This window comes from Varanus komodoensis, unplaced genomic scaffold (genome assembly GCF_004798865.1).
Source record: "Varanus komodoensis strain SLA01 unplaced genomic scaffold, ASM479886v1 scaffold14_1, whole genome shotgun sequence".
Taxonomy (NCBI): Eukaryota; Metazoa; Chordata; class Lepidosauria; order Squamata; family Varanidae; genus Varanus; species Varanus komodoensis.
Genome location: NW_025335438.1, coordinates 26,543,229 through 26,558,485, shown reverse-complemented (window position 1 = coordinate 26,558,485; position 15,257 = coordinate 26,543,229). Strand labels below are relative to the sequence as shown.

The following is a 15,257-nucleotide window of genomic DNA, read 5'->3' as shown; positions in this document are numbered from 1 at the left end:
ATTTTTCTCCTTTTTCGCTTGTTTCTTCTCTGTATCCTAAATGCCTTTATACAGTACTGGCACATAAAGTGATTGGTTTGTTGTTACTGGTGTTGTTTTTTAACCAATATAGCCTGGCAAAATAACCCAAGAGCAAACCACAGTCCCTGGTTCACATGTTACAGCAACCAATAATTGAAACAACCCAAAGTTCACAAACCAGCAACAGAACATTTTTTCATTAAATTTATCTTACCACAGTCCCTCTTACACAAAATCCAAGGCAGTTTACATGATTCGCACGCTCTCCGTTTTATCCTGGATTGCACAATAAAATAATTAATGCAGTAATAATTCACAACTGTGTTTGTGAGGGTGCAAAAGCAAACAAGAATGCTGGTACCTGCCTGCTTACCTACTTCCTCTTTCCTAAACAGTTTGGGTTGTTGGTTTGTTGTTGGGTTAACTCTGGGTTCAGGTCTAATGATAATGGTGAATTTCCTGGGATACTTAGGAATGCGGAACTGGTGAGCATGCAGGAGGCAGTGTTATGTGCACAGTAGTCCAATATGTTATCTTTCCATGTTCTTCATGCTTGTCAGAACAGTGTGATCTTTACGACATGACAACCCCTGAATTTGGCATCTTGTACTTTGGATTAGGGCCCTGTGTAAACCTACCATTCTGCATAATTTTATACAAAGTCAATGAAAAGGATCTACTACTCAAGTAAGACCAGTAGGACACTGGATAGGATATGGGGGTTTACTGAATGTTTGGACAAATATGCATAAAGCATATTGCCCAAATGCTAGCATTAATGCTCCCATGTTAAATGTAATATTCTAGCACCAATTGGCATGGGATACAAATTGGTGTGTTAGACTGTACAAGTTCTTTGTCTTAGCTTCTTAGCACAATCATATTGAGTCAAGCATTTCACATATAATATAAAATATGGATTAATCCATTCACTTATCTGTCAGTTGAACCAGTTAATCTTTGCTCATTTTCCTAACCAGCCTAAGCTAATTGCAATTACTTCATAGATATTTCCCTCTAAATATGGAAGACAAGCAAGCAGAAATGTTATCCAGGCTAATAGACATGAGATGGATCTTGATACTCTAGCACTGGCCTTTTTTGCACTCAGTTTCTGAGCAATGGGGCTTGTGCAAATCTGGCACTGGCATTCCATTAACCTGGGAAGCATTCCAGGACAGTTTTTCAGGTAGCACAGAGAGCTACAGGAGGAACGCAAGAGGGACAAAGTCCAACCATACTAGTCTGACATTGGAATTAACTTATGGGTTTTAGCCTCTCCCCACATCCTTCCATTTTGCTTCACTTTGTTTTGTTTTTTATACTATCTTCCCTGATACTCCATAGATAGCACTTTTATTTATTTTGAGACCTTGAATTATAAGATTATATACTTTCTTTTCCTCTATCTCCTTCATTCTCTGGAGCTGCTTGTGTATGATCTTCAGTTTTCTTCATTGTGTTTCCACTTGCCTATGGAAAGATATGGAGATCTCAAAAGCTTGCCCACCATTTTGTGCATATTTGGTTGGTCCTAATAAAGGTAGTTCTGACTATGGGATCTGTGGTGTGTGTATTCCCTGGGTTACTTTGATACCTGGCTGGCTCATCAGCTTTCCTCATGATTAACCAGATGTTGGAATGAATTGAAAATGCCTAATACTCATGTTGGCTATATATCAAAGCTAGTACAGACAGTCCCTGAGTTATGAATGAGTTCCATTCCTGAGAAAACAGAAAATTGTCTTTCAGTCGCATTTTTATGTAACTTGTCAGCCCTCCACATTTGCAAGGGTTAGGTGTCCAGGACTGCTGTGTAAGTGGAAAAACTGCAAATATCTCTGGGTTTCGCCCCTGCCCAAACTCACCAGGATCTCCTCTTTGCAACAAGAAAATGCCAAAGAGAGTTCTTTCTCCAGATGAGTGGGGCGAGAAAGCCTGCTTTGGAGGCCTCCCTCTCTCCCCTTCCACATCCTCTCTTTCTATGGTGATGATGATTTTCTACAGTAATTTTTTAAAATTAACAAGCTTAATGTCATTCATTTATAAGTATGGGTTGCTCATAACTCAGACATTCATAACTTGAGGACTTCCTGTATATTTCTGAATACCAGCTGCTAGAAAATATGAGCAGGAGGGTGCTAGAGCCAATGAGGAGTAGTGGTTACAGTGTTGGACTGGGATTTAGGAGGTCCAAGTTATAGTCCCCACATGATGACTTTGGATTAGGCACCAAACCTCAAACTAACCAATCTCACAGGGTTGAGGTAGTGAAAAAATGGAAAGGAGGAGGGGTATCATGCAGTGCTTTTTTTGTAAAAAAAAAAAAGTGCCGGAACGCACGTCTTGGGGTCACACTTTTACACAATGGTTGCCACCGGCAGTAAGCACTCAGCACGTGACCACATGACCGATCCAAAGTCGAGCGGTGTCCAAAGCCCAGCAGTGCCCTCACAATCAGCGCTGACAATCAGCGCCGACACACAAGAAGCTCGCAGGCACTATGTTAATGATTTCTGCCGCCAATCTGCTATCCAACAGGGCGATTCACAATCACTTGGAAAAATCAGTCAAAAAAAGGTGCTGGAACGCCATTCTGGTGCGTTCTATGACAAAAAAAGCCCTGGTATCATGTATACTACCTTTTGCTGTATGGATGAGAGGCAGCAAATAAACATAACAAAGAATTGCACTAATGTCTTGAGAACAGAAGCTGAGGTAGACAGGCCTTTGGTCTGATCCACCATGACTCTTACGTTCTAATGAAAGGCTAAGGAAAGAACAATAATGGGTTATGGAATCACTCTTACCTCCTTAATAAAATTATCTCAGATAAGCATATATAGATCTTCCAGTGGGTTGTCAATTCATGTTAACAAATCAAATGCACCACCTCAGAAGGAAACGTGCCTCCCCCAGTCATGCAAACAGCATCTATAATCTATTTTTTAAAAATCATCTTAGGTTTCAAATGTAATTTCCAACTAGCCTCTACCATAATAAAGGATATGTCTTCAAATTACATTTCCCAGAGTTCTTTGGGAGAAACCATCACACTTTAAAACATTTATTAAAAAATGATTTAAATCTCTACCACAAACATAACCTTAGCTAGATAAATGTGTTGAACTTTCATTATTTGTACTACATGAAACCAACCTCACTATTATTCTAACCTTCTCTTCATGTTCAAATTATTTTAGGCCCACCAGGTCCAAGAGGTCCCAAAGGTGACAGAGGACCTCAAGGACCTATTGGTCTTACTGGGCCCAAAGGACAAAAAGGAGAAAAAGGTGAACCAGGACCACCAGGACCACAAGGTGAAAAGGGACCTACTGGACCAATCGGACCACCAGGTGAAAAAGGTGGAAAAGGCTCTAGAGGCTCACCTGGATCCAAAGGCCAGAGAGGTTCAACTGGGAAGCCTGGAATACCAGGGCCTACTGGAGAACCAGGATTACCTGGACCACCTGGCAAAGATGGCCCTCCAGGTCCACAAGGCCCACCTGGACCCCAAGGTCTTCAAGGAATGATTGGTGAGCCGGGACTACCTGGTGCACGTGGGTTGCCTGGCCTGCCTGGTGCACCTGGAATGCGTGGTCTACAGGGCCCCCCTGGACCACCTGGGCCATCAGGTCCAGGAGTACCTGTGGCGCTACAAAGTGAGGCTAATGGTAAGCTCACTAAGTTCCTATCAATTCGTCTGCATTCTTCCCTAGTATACTGTTTGCTGCTATGATAATTATCGCATTTGAACATGTTATTGAGTACCAATTTTATTGTATTGAGACCCTAACAGAAATGTGCACATTCAAGGTTCAAGCCAGCTCAGTAATCATTAACTGATAGGGATGATATAGATATGGTATGGATATGGATTGAACACTTCCATATATGTTAATTTTATTTATTTATTTATTTATTTATTTATTTATATCCTGCCTTTTTCTTACAAAGGGCTCAAGGCAGCTTACATTTCCTCCTCCATCTTATCCCCACAACAACAACCGTGTGAGGTAGGTTGGGCTGAGAGTCTGTGACTGGCCCAAAGTCACCCAGTTGGCTCCATGGCTGAGCGGGGACTAGAATCCAGATTGTCTGAGTCCCAGTCCCATGCTCTTAACCACTACACCACACTGGCTCTTAATATAAACAAACCATATATCTAAATAAACATCTATGCAACTTGATGGCTGTAGGGGAGACCCTGAAATGCAGATCCTCAGTCCACTTAGTGATAGGTGGTAGGTGTTTTTATTCCATGTTTGAAGTATGTCTTATAACTGTAAGGGCTCTCAGTATCCACTTGAGAGCCATTTGTTAATCTCTGCATCACAGGGATTCCATTTAAAAGGGCACATTTGTCCACTATTATCACAGATTTTTCAAGAATAATTTTTATATGAGTAATAACTTCCAGCCCTAAAGAAGCCCTATAGGACATGGTCACATCATACACCTCAACAAGGTACCATTCTCATTACATCACTAGCTGAGCTGGACTGCTTCTTCTTAACAAGCCTCTGTGCTGCCCAGTATATGTGAAACATCTGCTTCTATCAGTCTCAGTTTTAAATCTATAGAAATACTACATGTGGAAACTGACAACTGCCAATCAATTAGTCTGTACAGAGAATACCAAATCCTTATTCCATTCCTTTTTGACCTTCTCAATACCTACTTTACTACATTCTAAAAGACTTTTGTAATGTTTCTGTAAGGAACCAATTACTTCCTTCAGCAGTGCAGGAAGTACTGAAGCACTGAGCACTAATGTCCTATTTAGAGAGTTCAACACACTCTGGCAGCTAACTACTAGATGGTGGTTGTTGTTGTTTGGCATCAAGTCATTTTTGACCTATGGTGACCTGATGAATGAAAGTCCTCCAAAATCATAAGATGCATTCAGCTCTTCCAAGATTGTGACTTCCTTTATGGATTCAATTCATCTCATATTTGGCCTCCCCTTTTCTGGTAATGATATCTAATCTGCAATATTCAAAATGGCAAAAAATACCATCTAAACGTTTTAACTGACCTAAAGTATGAATTCCATTATCGATCCAACTCCACATAAAAGGTTATCTCTCTATTTTCAAAACTATATTCTCCCACAGAGTTAATTCAGCATGAAATATGGATCAGATTACAGCTAATGAGGCATTTGCATTCCAAGTCTCTCTCACCAGTAAAATTGTTAGTTGAGCAATTCCTTTCTTTTTAATATACTTAGATCTTAATACTATTCCGTTGGAAAGGTTGACTTCAAAAGATTCCATAGAAGAGTATTAAAAGAAAACTTTGTTTTCCAATCATTAGTGCCGCAGGTTAACAAATAAGGTTTATTATATAAACTAAGATATAGAAAAATTAAATCTACCCTGTTTAATTGACAACTGCATGTTATTCAATAAGAAAAGGGGAGGAGATGACCCCTCTCAAAATAAACTTGTAAATAACTTGTGTGGTAAAAAGATCTGAACTTGAAATAGGAAGCTTTAATGTTTGAGATTACAGTGGGGAAAGCAAAGGGACAAATACCCAGCTCTACCTCTCATTCTCCACCAATCCAGGTGAGGCAGTGGCTGTACTGAACTGGTGCCTGGCCGAGGTAATGGGCTGGATGAGGGCCAATAAACTGAAGCTCAATCCAGACAAGACGGAGGTCCTGTTGGTGGGTGGTTCAGGCTTCAGGATGGGGACTTGGGCCTTGTCCTAAACGGGGTTACACTCCCTCTGAGGGACAGGGTTCACAGCTTGGGAGTGCTCCTCAACCCTGAGCTGTCGTTAGAAGCTCAGATGATGGCGGTGGCGAGGAGCTCCTTCGTTCAGCTCTGGCTGATTCATCAGCTGCATCCCTATCTGGAGAACGACTGCCTGGCGACAGTGACCCACACGTTGGTAACTTCCCGACTAGACTTCTGTAATGCGCTCTATGTGGGGCTACCCTTGAAGACGGTCTGGATACTTCAATTAGTGCAAAATAGAGCTGCCAGGTTGCTGACAGGGACTGAGCGTTCTTCTCAGCTTCACTGGCTGCCTGTTGAAGTCCAGGCCCAATTCAAGGTGTTGGTTATGACCTATAAAGCCCTTAATGGCTTGGGACTTGGTTATCTAAAGGAACGTCTGCGTCCATATATGCCCGCCCGCCCACTACGATCGGCAGTGGATGCCCTTCTCTGGGAACCCTCCGTGAAGGATATTAGGAGGGTGAGTACCCGGAGGAGGGCCTTTTCTGCGGTGGCGCCCCACCTATGGAATGGGCTCCCCAGAGAGGTCTGCCTGGTGCCGTCATTATTTGCTTTTTGGCGCCAGGCAAAGACCTTTTTATTTAAAAGTTATTTTAACTGTTAATTTATTATTATTGTATTTATAGATTTTAATATATAGCCGAGATGGTACCAGTTTTTAAATTATTGATTGTATTTTTATGGTTCTTTTATGGATGTTGTGAGCCGCCCCGAGGCTTTGTTGCAATGGGGGTGGCACAGAAATGTTTTAGAGGGAGAGAGAGAGAGAGAGAGAGAGAGAGAGAGAGAGAGAGAGAACACCTTGAAATTGTCCCCCAAAGCACCCAGATTCCAGAAACTTATTGACCATTCTAATATGGAGTGAGAAGTGTGAGAAAGCAACTTTACATACTAGTAATAGAATGTAAAGGGGGTCTGAAATCTCCACATATATGAGGAAGAGAGTGGAGGATCTGTTCAGGGCTCCACCAGCAACCTTGTCATGCTGGCCAAGGTTCAGGGCTGGGGAGATAGAATGCCAGGAACTGGGAAAGGAAAATGGGCATTTGGCTGCCAAACTCACCACCAAATTGAACAAATGGTTGACATTAGAAGGAATAATTATGACATTTTAAAGACTTGATGGTTTTTTGAGATTCCACTGGCAGACTTATAGTTGATCTGGTTCTACTTTATATTGTTGCTATTGTTATTGTTGCTGATGTTGCTGTATTAGTCTGGAATTCAATATGAAGGATAAATTGTTAGAAAGAAATTGCTGCAGTTCTATGAATAATAGTAATTTAATTGCTTTTACATTCTAAAGATAGAGTTTTTTAACTTGTTAAGCTCCCAAATAGTTGATTACCCTTGTACAAGAAACAGTACACATATCTATTTATTATTTATTAATAATGCTTTGCTAAAAATTTAGCAAGGTTTAAAACAAGACAGCTATTTAAAACAATAAAACTTTAAAGTAGTAAAAATGAGAAAAGTAAAAAAAAAAACCCTACATGTCTTAAAAGGAGTGATTGAAATTATGCATCTTTGCCCTGTTTCTAATAGCCAAGAGAGGGCCAATTATAGCCCTATAGCACATTCTGTAGTTTGTATAGCACTTTCTATATGGGTGAAAGTTCTCTCATACATACTTGGCAAAGGGCCTCTGCAGGCAATGGCACTCTTAAAATGGTCTCTCATACAGATCTTAGTACTTAAGCAGAGTCATAGCAAGGCAGAAAATCCCTTAAATAATCAGGTGTAAGCCTTTAGAGCTTTAAATATCAAAACCAATGCCTTGAATTGCATCTGGACAATGATTGACAATCAGTACAAGTTTTTGCAATGTGGTTCTGATACCATGTGCATCTTACCAACCTAGATGCCATATGATGCACCAATTAAAGCTTTTCCAGGGGTATCCCACAAAGAGCATTTGTATTAGTTTAAAGATGATGCAGTCAAGAGATGGATATATGTTGCCAAGACAGATTGATTCAAGAAGTGTCTCAGATGGTGCACCAAGTGTAATTATGCAAGCAAACCTCTTGCTACAGCCATGATCTAAAGATCCAGGAGCAATGTAGGATCAAGGAGCATTATCAGGGTATGGATTCTTCATGGGGAGTGCAACCTTTTCCAGGACACGTTGACTGCCAATCCCCAAACCTTTCTACTGAGCAATAATACCCCCATCTTGCCTACTCAGAGGCCATTTGTGGAGGCCATTTTTTCATTAGCTCACTGGTACATGGACTGTAATACATGGACTATACTGCATGAAACAATTGAAATGGACTATAATGCATGAAACATTTTCTATAAAACATTTGTTAGACTTTAAAAATGTCAGTATTTGTTTAACAAAAGCTTTATGTTTCAGGTTGTCCTGTTTACTGGAAGAATTTTACAAACAATTGTTACTATTTTTCATCGGAAAGGGCCATTTTTGAGGATGCAAGGCTTTTCTGTGAAGAGAAATCATCACATTTAGTGTTCATCAATAGTAAAGAGGAACAGGTACAAAAGCACATCAGGCATTCAGACTCATTTTCTTGTAGATTTTTCTCTGCAACATAAATATCAAAACACTGGCTGACAGCAGTTGAAGAACAACTGAGTAGCTTCAGTTTCTCCATAGTTCATTTCCAAAGTCAGTAAGGACTTCCCCACACAGGTGTCCCAATCCAGCTTTCTGGGATTCTCCCGACGGCCACACTCCCTCCCCACCACCCCATTTGGTGGTTTCCTGATTATTGCATAGTTATAGCCCCATTCTAAAATGTTGAGATACTCTGCTAAGGCTGAATTATAGGTAGGAAGATATTTAAGCTAAAATATTGAGATAAGTATTACAATGTAAATGTGAGATAAGTATTATAATCCCTGAATTCTTTTTTGGGCTCAGATTTTAATCTGATCTGGAGAAGCATTCCCTTCCTGCTTGCCAACCTCCAGTGTTTGACTTTTACACTTTTCTATACTGACCTCTTTTTCCTTTTAATGGCAACACAGCATGCCGTGCTGCAAGTAACCTCTGTAGTTTTGGGAAAACCACATTTTACCTAGGCTACCTGGCCTGGCATCTTTTTGGCACTGGAGAGGAAGAGACTGCATTTTCACCCCACCTGCTTCCCCCAGAGCATTTGAAACAGCAATTCAGTGGTCTGTGGAATGACTGAAGACAAGGAGGCTGGAATTGGAGGCCAACAGGGATATGGGCAAACTAAGTCTACTTTTGGTTTTTCATGGAAAGAAACTGAACTATGATCTAGTTTGGGAAGAAAGTGATTTACTTATTTCTAAGCCAATCTGATTTGAACTGAGGGAAGCTCAGCCATCCCTAGCCTGTGCTTTTCTTTAAAAGAAAGCCAAGAGAGTTGGTCACATACATCCAGAGCCTTTGTATATTTCAAGATATGGAGTAATACAACTGGTACTCCCTTCTGTCCACAGCAATGGCTAAAAAAGCAGGTTATTGCCAAAGGCAGCTTCTGGATTGGCCTGACAGACTCAGTAAAGGAAGATGAATGGAGATGGCTGGATGGAACCTTACCAGAATATATGTAAGTGTGGGGAGGTTCCTAATTATCTGTCTTCTGCTACTGTGCTTACTATTGATGGTTTTATTACTCAGAATATAGACACAATATTTCAGATGGGAACCTTCATGAAGGAGTGATGCTTTATCAGGAAATGCTTTTGCCTTTGGCTTTTTTATACTTAAACTCCCTTTTCCTTTGTATTCACAAGGCTTCATTTCCGTGCCAAAAAAAAAAACAACAACAACAACTAAATACTGAGTAATGGAAGTATAGAACCACACAATTCAACAAGCATCTTATTACAAAATATTACTGCAATTTGGGGATGGAGAAATGACAGGTCTTTGGTTTCCTTTTACTTGTATTACAAATTAAGAAAAAATAGATAATAAGTGACCTTAAGGAGAAAGCTCACATTTGTTGACAGATAACAGATACCATAACTTTGGGAAGTTACAGCCCTTCCCATATGTATCAGCTATAAGTCACTGTTAGAAAACCAATGTTCTTTCTCCCCTTTCATGGAAACTAAGTCAAGTTCCTTTGAACTGGCTTTAAGATGTAACTAGCCTTCTCCAACTTGATGTGTTGGACTACAACTCCATGCTTGTTGGGAATGGTGGAAGTTGAGGTCCGAAATATATGAAAGTCACTGGGCTGTTGTACATTGTCCCACTTAAGGCCAACCCTAGATCAGAAACACTAAAATCTATCATTTCTGCTGGAAGTATGCCTGCCCCCTTCAGCCATACAATTTGTCTGCTATTTTGCACAGAAGCTTATGTTAAGAAGATGTCATTTTTCTAGATTAGTTAATTGTGGCTCATCCTGAAGTATTTAACTGAAACCATCTTCCTAAAACAAATATGTTGCGATATGAGGTAACAGATTTTTTTTAAAAAATAGCTAGTGCTCATTCTCTGAAGACCCCTTACTACAGTGTCATGTGGGGGTCAGTAATGATAATATCTCGAAACTGTCATCATTTCTGGGTTTTTAAACACCTCCTGAATTCCTTTCTACTCTTCAATCCATACTCTTATATATTAGACATTATTATTCTACTTGTGACTTATTCCTGCCAAGACAATGAGCTACACTTGTTGTGCAGTTTGCCGATAGAAAGGCAAGATATAAATATTTTAATGGATTTAATAAATTTACTGTGCTTGATCCTTTTGCAAAAGCAAACTTAATTGCCCTTATTTGTTTTAAGAGTCAGCCTAAGTAACAATAGTACAGGCAAAAGGTCAATCTCCATTTTAAAGCCTCACAGTTCTGAGAATCTGCGCTAGTATACAGGTATAAGGGAGAGTAAACAATGTCAGAACGTAACTTGTATTTGTGTGAAAAAGAGAAATAAAGACACATGTGCATGCCTTTGTTGTCGTTCTGTGCTGTCAAGACATTTCCAACGTATGGCAACCCCTAAGATTCAACATCCTCCAGAATGCCCTGTCCTTGAGAGCTCTGCTCAGCTCTTGTAAACTCAAGGCTGTGGCTTCCCTGGTGGGATTGATCCATCCCATATCTGGTGCTCCTTTTCTTCTTCTGCCTTTGACTTCCCCTATCATCTTCTCCAGTGAGTCTTGCCTTCTCACAATGTGCCTGAAGTATGACAACTTTAGTTACATCTTTTTTGCTTCCAGGGAAAGTTCTGGCTTGATTTGATCTAGGACTCACTTGTTTCTCTTTCTGTCAGTCCAGGGAATTTGCCAAGCTCTCATCTAGCACTGTGTTTCAAATGCATCAGGACTTTTTTCCTGTCAGCTTCCTTCATGGCCCAGGTTCCACACCCATACATAATGATGGGAAATACAATAGCATGGCTGACCTTCAACTTGGTCTCCAATGAAACATCCTTACTCTTGATGATTTTTCTAGTTCTTTCATTGATGCCCTTTAAAGCCTGAGTTGTCATCTAATTTCTTGGCTGCAGTCCTCATTTGAGTGATGATTGAACCAAGGGATGCAAAATCTTTCGCAATTTCAGTTTTTTTGTTGTTGACAGGAAAGTTTTGTAATTCTTCTGTAGTCATGATTTTTGTTTTCTTAATGTTAAGCTGCAGCCCTACTTTTGCACTTTCTTCTTTCATTTTCATAAAGTGTAATTTTGATAGATTGCTGCTTTCTGCCAGTAATATGTTATCATCTGGATATCTTAATTTATTGATGTAACTTCCACAAATTTTTACTCCTCCTTCCTCTGATCCTAATTCAGCTTTTCTCATGATATGCTCTGTGTACAGACTGAACAGACAGACAGAGAAATAAACTACACCTTTGTTTGAAGTCTTTGCCTATAGGAAACCATTCTATTTCTTCATATTCTGCCCTATCTTCTTCTGAACTCTGCATGTGCCTTAGTAGATTCTTAACTGCATTTTCTTGCTACCTGCTTTAAACCTAGAAGAAAGCTATGACTTTTTATTATATCATTAATAAATATATTAATTAATTAATATCATGTTTTCCTATGTGATCTCAAAATCATCAGTTACCAAAGCTGAATGTAATTCTTAATTTTTTGAAAGCTCTGGGCCTTCTTTCAGGGTCATGTGGACTCAGTGAGCTGGGCAAATATGTTCTTTAGCTGTGTTGTGGTATTTATCTTCAGGTGTTATGGTACCATTTCAGCCAGCAACCACAAAGTTTGTGTTTGGCAATGTCTTTCTGCAGTAAGGATGAGCCTTTGAAGTCCTGATTTCACTTATTAAATTAAAATAGTCAAACAATTTTGAATTCCTCATTCAAATGTTTGTAAAGTATGTTCTGCACCAGTGGATTCCATGTCCAGTAGCAACATGGTCTGTAAAGGCTAGCAGTACAATATTTTTTGTTTACTCAAAAGTAAGTCCCATTGAATTCAGTGGGTCTTACTTCCAGGACAGTGGGCATAGGATTTCAGCCTTAAGGTGTTTAACAAATTTTAGGAATTTGACTTTTCATTTCCAATCATATAAACTACTAGAGATGTATATCTTTCCTTCCAAAGGACTGAAGAAGCATGCATACAAAACTGATCCTACAAAATAGTCCTTGGATGGTTAACATATAAATGTGCCTTGGGCACATATTTTATTATTCTCTGTTCAGCCCTTTTTTCTTTGTTCAATAACAAGAAACAATTGCTTTTGCTTTGATTTAGAGATGCATACGTAAATTCAACAGGGATTCTCCATAGCTAATCTGCAACTACAGAGAAAGTGCCCAAATGCATTTCCAAGAACTGAGCATGCCTTCCCCACATATTCACGTGCAATCCTGAATCAGAATACAGCTCATAAGTCTAATTTTAGGCATTCAGACTTGGAAGCTTGTTGAACTGATTCCCTGCCCTGAAGCCCAGCTGTTTTCCATTTCCAGGAAGAGTCATGCATTGTTTGTTAAGGAGTGTGTTTTCTGTCCAAAACAGAGTGCTTGGTGTTTTGTTTTGCTTTGTTTTGTTTCTAAACTTTTACAGTCTCCTCTGTCGCAGTATCACATGATCATGCATTATTTGCATTGAGGAATTATCCATTTTCTGTTTCATTGAAAGAAACTGGAGTGCTGGGCAGCCTGATAACTGGAAGCATGGCCATGGACCAGGAGAAGATTGCGCTGGGTTAATCCATGCTGGGCTCTGGAATGATTTTCACTGTGAAGATGTTAACAGTTTTATTTGTGAACAAGAGATGGACAAAGGTATGTTAGAGCCTTTAGTGAAGCAGTTGCTCGTTTGCTACAAAGGTTAAGTCCCAAACCAAGTTTACACAGCTGGCACAGGAGGGAATGCAGTCCCCTGTGGGTATGGACAGACAATTAGAAGCACTTGGAAGTGGATTGCAATTCAATCCACATTAGCAGCTGTCAACAGATCAATGCTTCCTAGTTCATTTCTGTTGCTCAGGCTATTGAGCTTCCAAGGTACTGGCAAGTGTCCAGTGACTGTGTAGCCACTCTTGTGTTCTATAGCTGGATATGGGTTATAGGCTTCATATATTTTGGGACAGTTTGTGTTTAAATGCATGCTTACACCATGAGGAAGCAAAATCATACAAGAGATCAGGGATAGGCAATCTAGTGCCCTCCAGATGTTTTAGACTACAAACTCTCATAAGCTCCATCTAGCATGGTCAATGGTCTGGAAATATAGAAGTTGTAATTCAAAACATCTGGGAACTAAATTGCATGCTACTGCAAATAGAGTTATCTTTCCAGTTAACCATACAAGCACAACTGAGTTTTGAATCATTTTCAGAATTATTGAGGTTTCTACACTGTATCCATACTAAAACATATAACTCCTTTCTAATACCTAACTAGCATGAGCAACTATGTTCTACTTCTTTGCCACCACAGAGGTGATTCATCCCTCATGTCAGCACCACACACAGATTAAGGCACTACCTATTCAGTCATGTTTATACAAATAACCATGTGATGTTATATGGAAACTCATGACTGGATCTCAAGTCCTCATGCTCATGTTCTAAAATCATCTGTAGGGCAATTGGGTCTAGCCTTTCTCCTCATGCCAGAACCCTTATTCAGTTCCTTCGAACATGCTGTGGTAGGAGTCACTATTTGCAGGAAAGAATTATTGGGCATGAAGAGAATGTTTCACCTTATTGCCCCCCCATGAATTCTCCCCTGCAAATCCTCCAAGGCAGTTTTTCATTTTTCTTTTCTCACCTGTGCTTCAACACTCACACTAAATCCCAAAAGGACAGGAAGAGGATGGGTGGTCAGAGAAGCATGACGACAGGTGGACACAAGAGGGTTTATCTGGCCCCACAAACCTTGCCTCCCACTGATTTTTGCTACAAATGTCCACCATCCCTATATTTAGCAGACATGGGTTTGAAAAGCAATGCTAACCAAGATGATGTCTGGTTCTGTTCATAGTTTTAAAAACAGGTTTTACTTCTATAGCGCTTTAATGTGGTGTTTTTCCATTTCTGCTTCAGCTCAGGCTCCAGGATTGTAATAGGCTATGAACTAAGAGACACGAGAGACTGAGATTTCCTTTACAATGGAATATCTTCTGGGAATGAATCATCACATAACTAAGAGAGGAAACACTAAGAACTTTGATGAACAAACTTCATCAGCACAACTTGTTCTCCGCATTGTCTAATTTTTCAGGGGCTTTACAACCTGTTGCACAGAAGGGTTCATTGGAAATGCAATTGGACTGAACCGCCAATAGATTCTTCTTAGTCATAAAGCATACAGATATTGAAAATTTGTTCTGTTAAAAAATGAACTGTGTCAAGCTTACCACAAATGATGACCTTTTCACTAGAGGAATAAAGTAAATAATACAAAGCTACTGTGTAAACATAACAGCCACTTGCTAAAGTTCCAAATATTGGCAAATTATATAAATATACATTTATATATATTAAAAAGTATATATGAATATATATAGTCCAACCCTGATCAGTAATATAGAATATACTTTTTAAAGCTTTTAAATTTTTGTATTTTTGTACAAAACATTTGCCTATTACACTGATCTTTCTAATTGCCTTTATATAAATATAGTACACAGAAACCAAAGAATAGCAGTGATACTATTTATCATTCACTAGAAATGACTGTCAGGTATAAACCTCATTAGCTATAAAGCATATTTTGGTTTAATATATATCAATATATATTTCCCAGATAAATAGCCCTAGTTTAATCATTTTTGAAGCTGATTTTAGGAGGTATATGCAGTATTTCTTGCAAGGGTACAGAGCATATTATGATCTGCATGATAGTCCTCAAAACCCATTTTTCTGAAGTGGCCCTATTGACTGCAATGGGATGATTCCAGTGTATGCAGAGATACCCTTGTGGGGATGGGAGTCTAGGAGCTCTGTCTCATGAACAGCTGGTGCTACCTGCCTTCAGGGAAGAGGAGTTGTGCTTGAGGGAAGGGACCGAAACCTAGTGGCAGAGCACTTGACCTGCATGCCTGGGTTATAGG

The 15,257-nt window shown here is 39.7% G+C and overlaps 1 protein-coding gene across 2 annotated transcripts in view; it reads left to right on the top strand.

Moving 5' to 3' along the window:
• Positions 1-14,625, top strand: part of COLEC12 (collectin subfamily member 12) — a 94,056-nt gene extending 79,431 nt beyond the window's left edge. For both annotated transcript variants that reach the window (XM_044424152.1, XM_044424150.1), the window contains exons 6-10: positions 3,225-3,695; positions 8,137-8,273; positions 9,210-9,319; positions 12,837-12,982; positions 14,248-14,625. In XM_044424152.1, the coding sequence (XP_044280087.1) occupies positions 3,225-3,695; positions 8,137-8,273; positions 9,210-9,319; positions 12,837-12,982; positions 14,248-14,267 (884 nt within the window). In that variant the 3' untranslated portion in view covers positions 14,268-14,625. The remainder of the gene's footprint in view (positions 1-3,224; positions 3,696-8,136; positions 8,274-9,209; positions 9,320-12,836; positions 12,983-14,247) is intronic.
• The last annotated feature ends 632 nt before the right edge of the window (positions 14,626-15,257 follow it).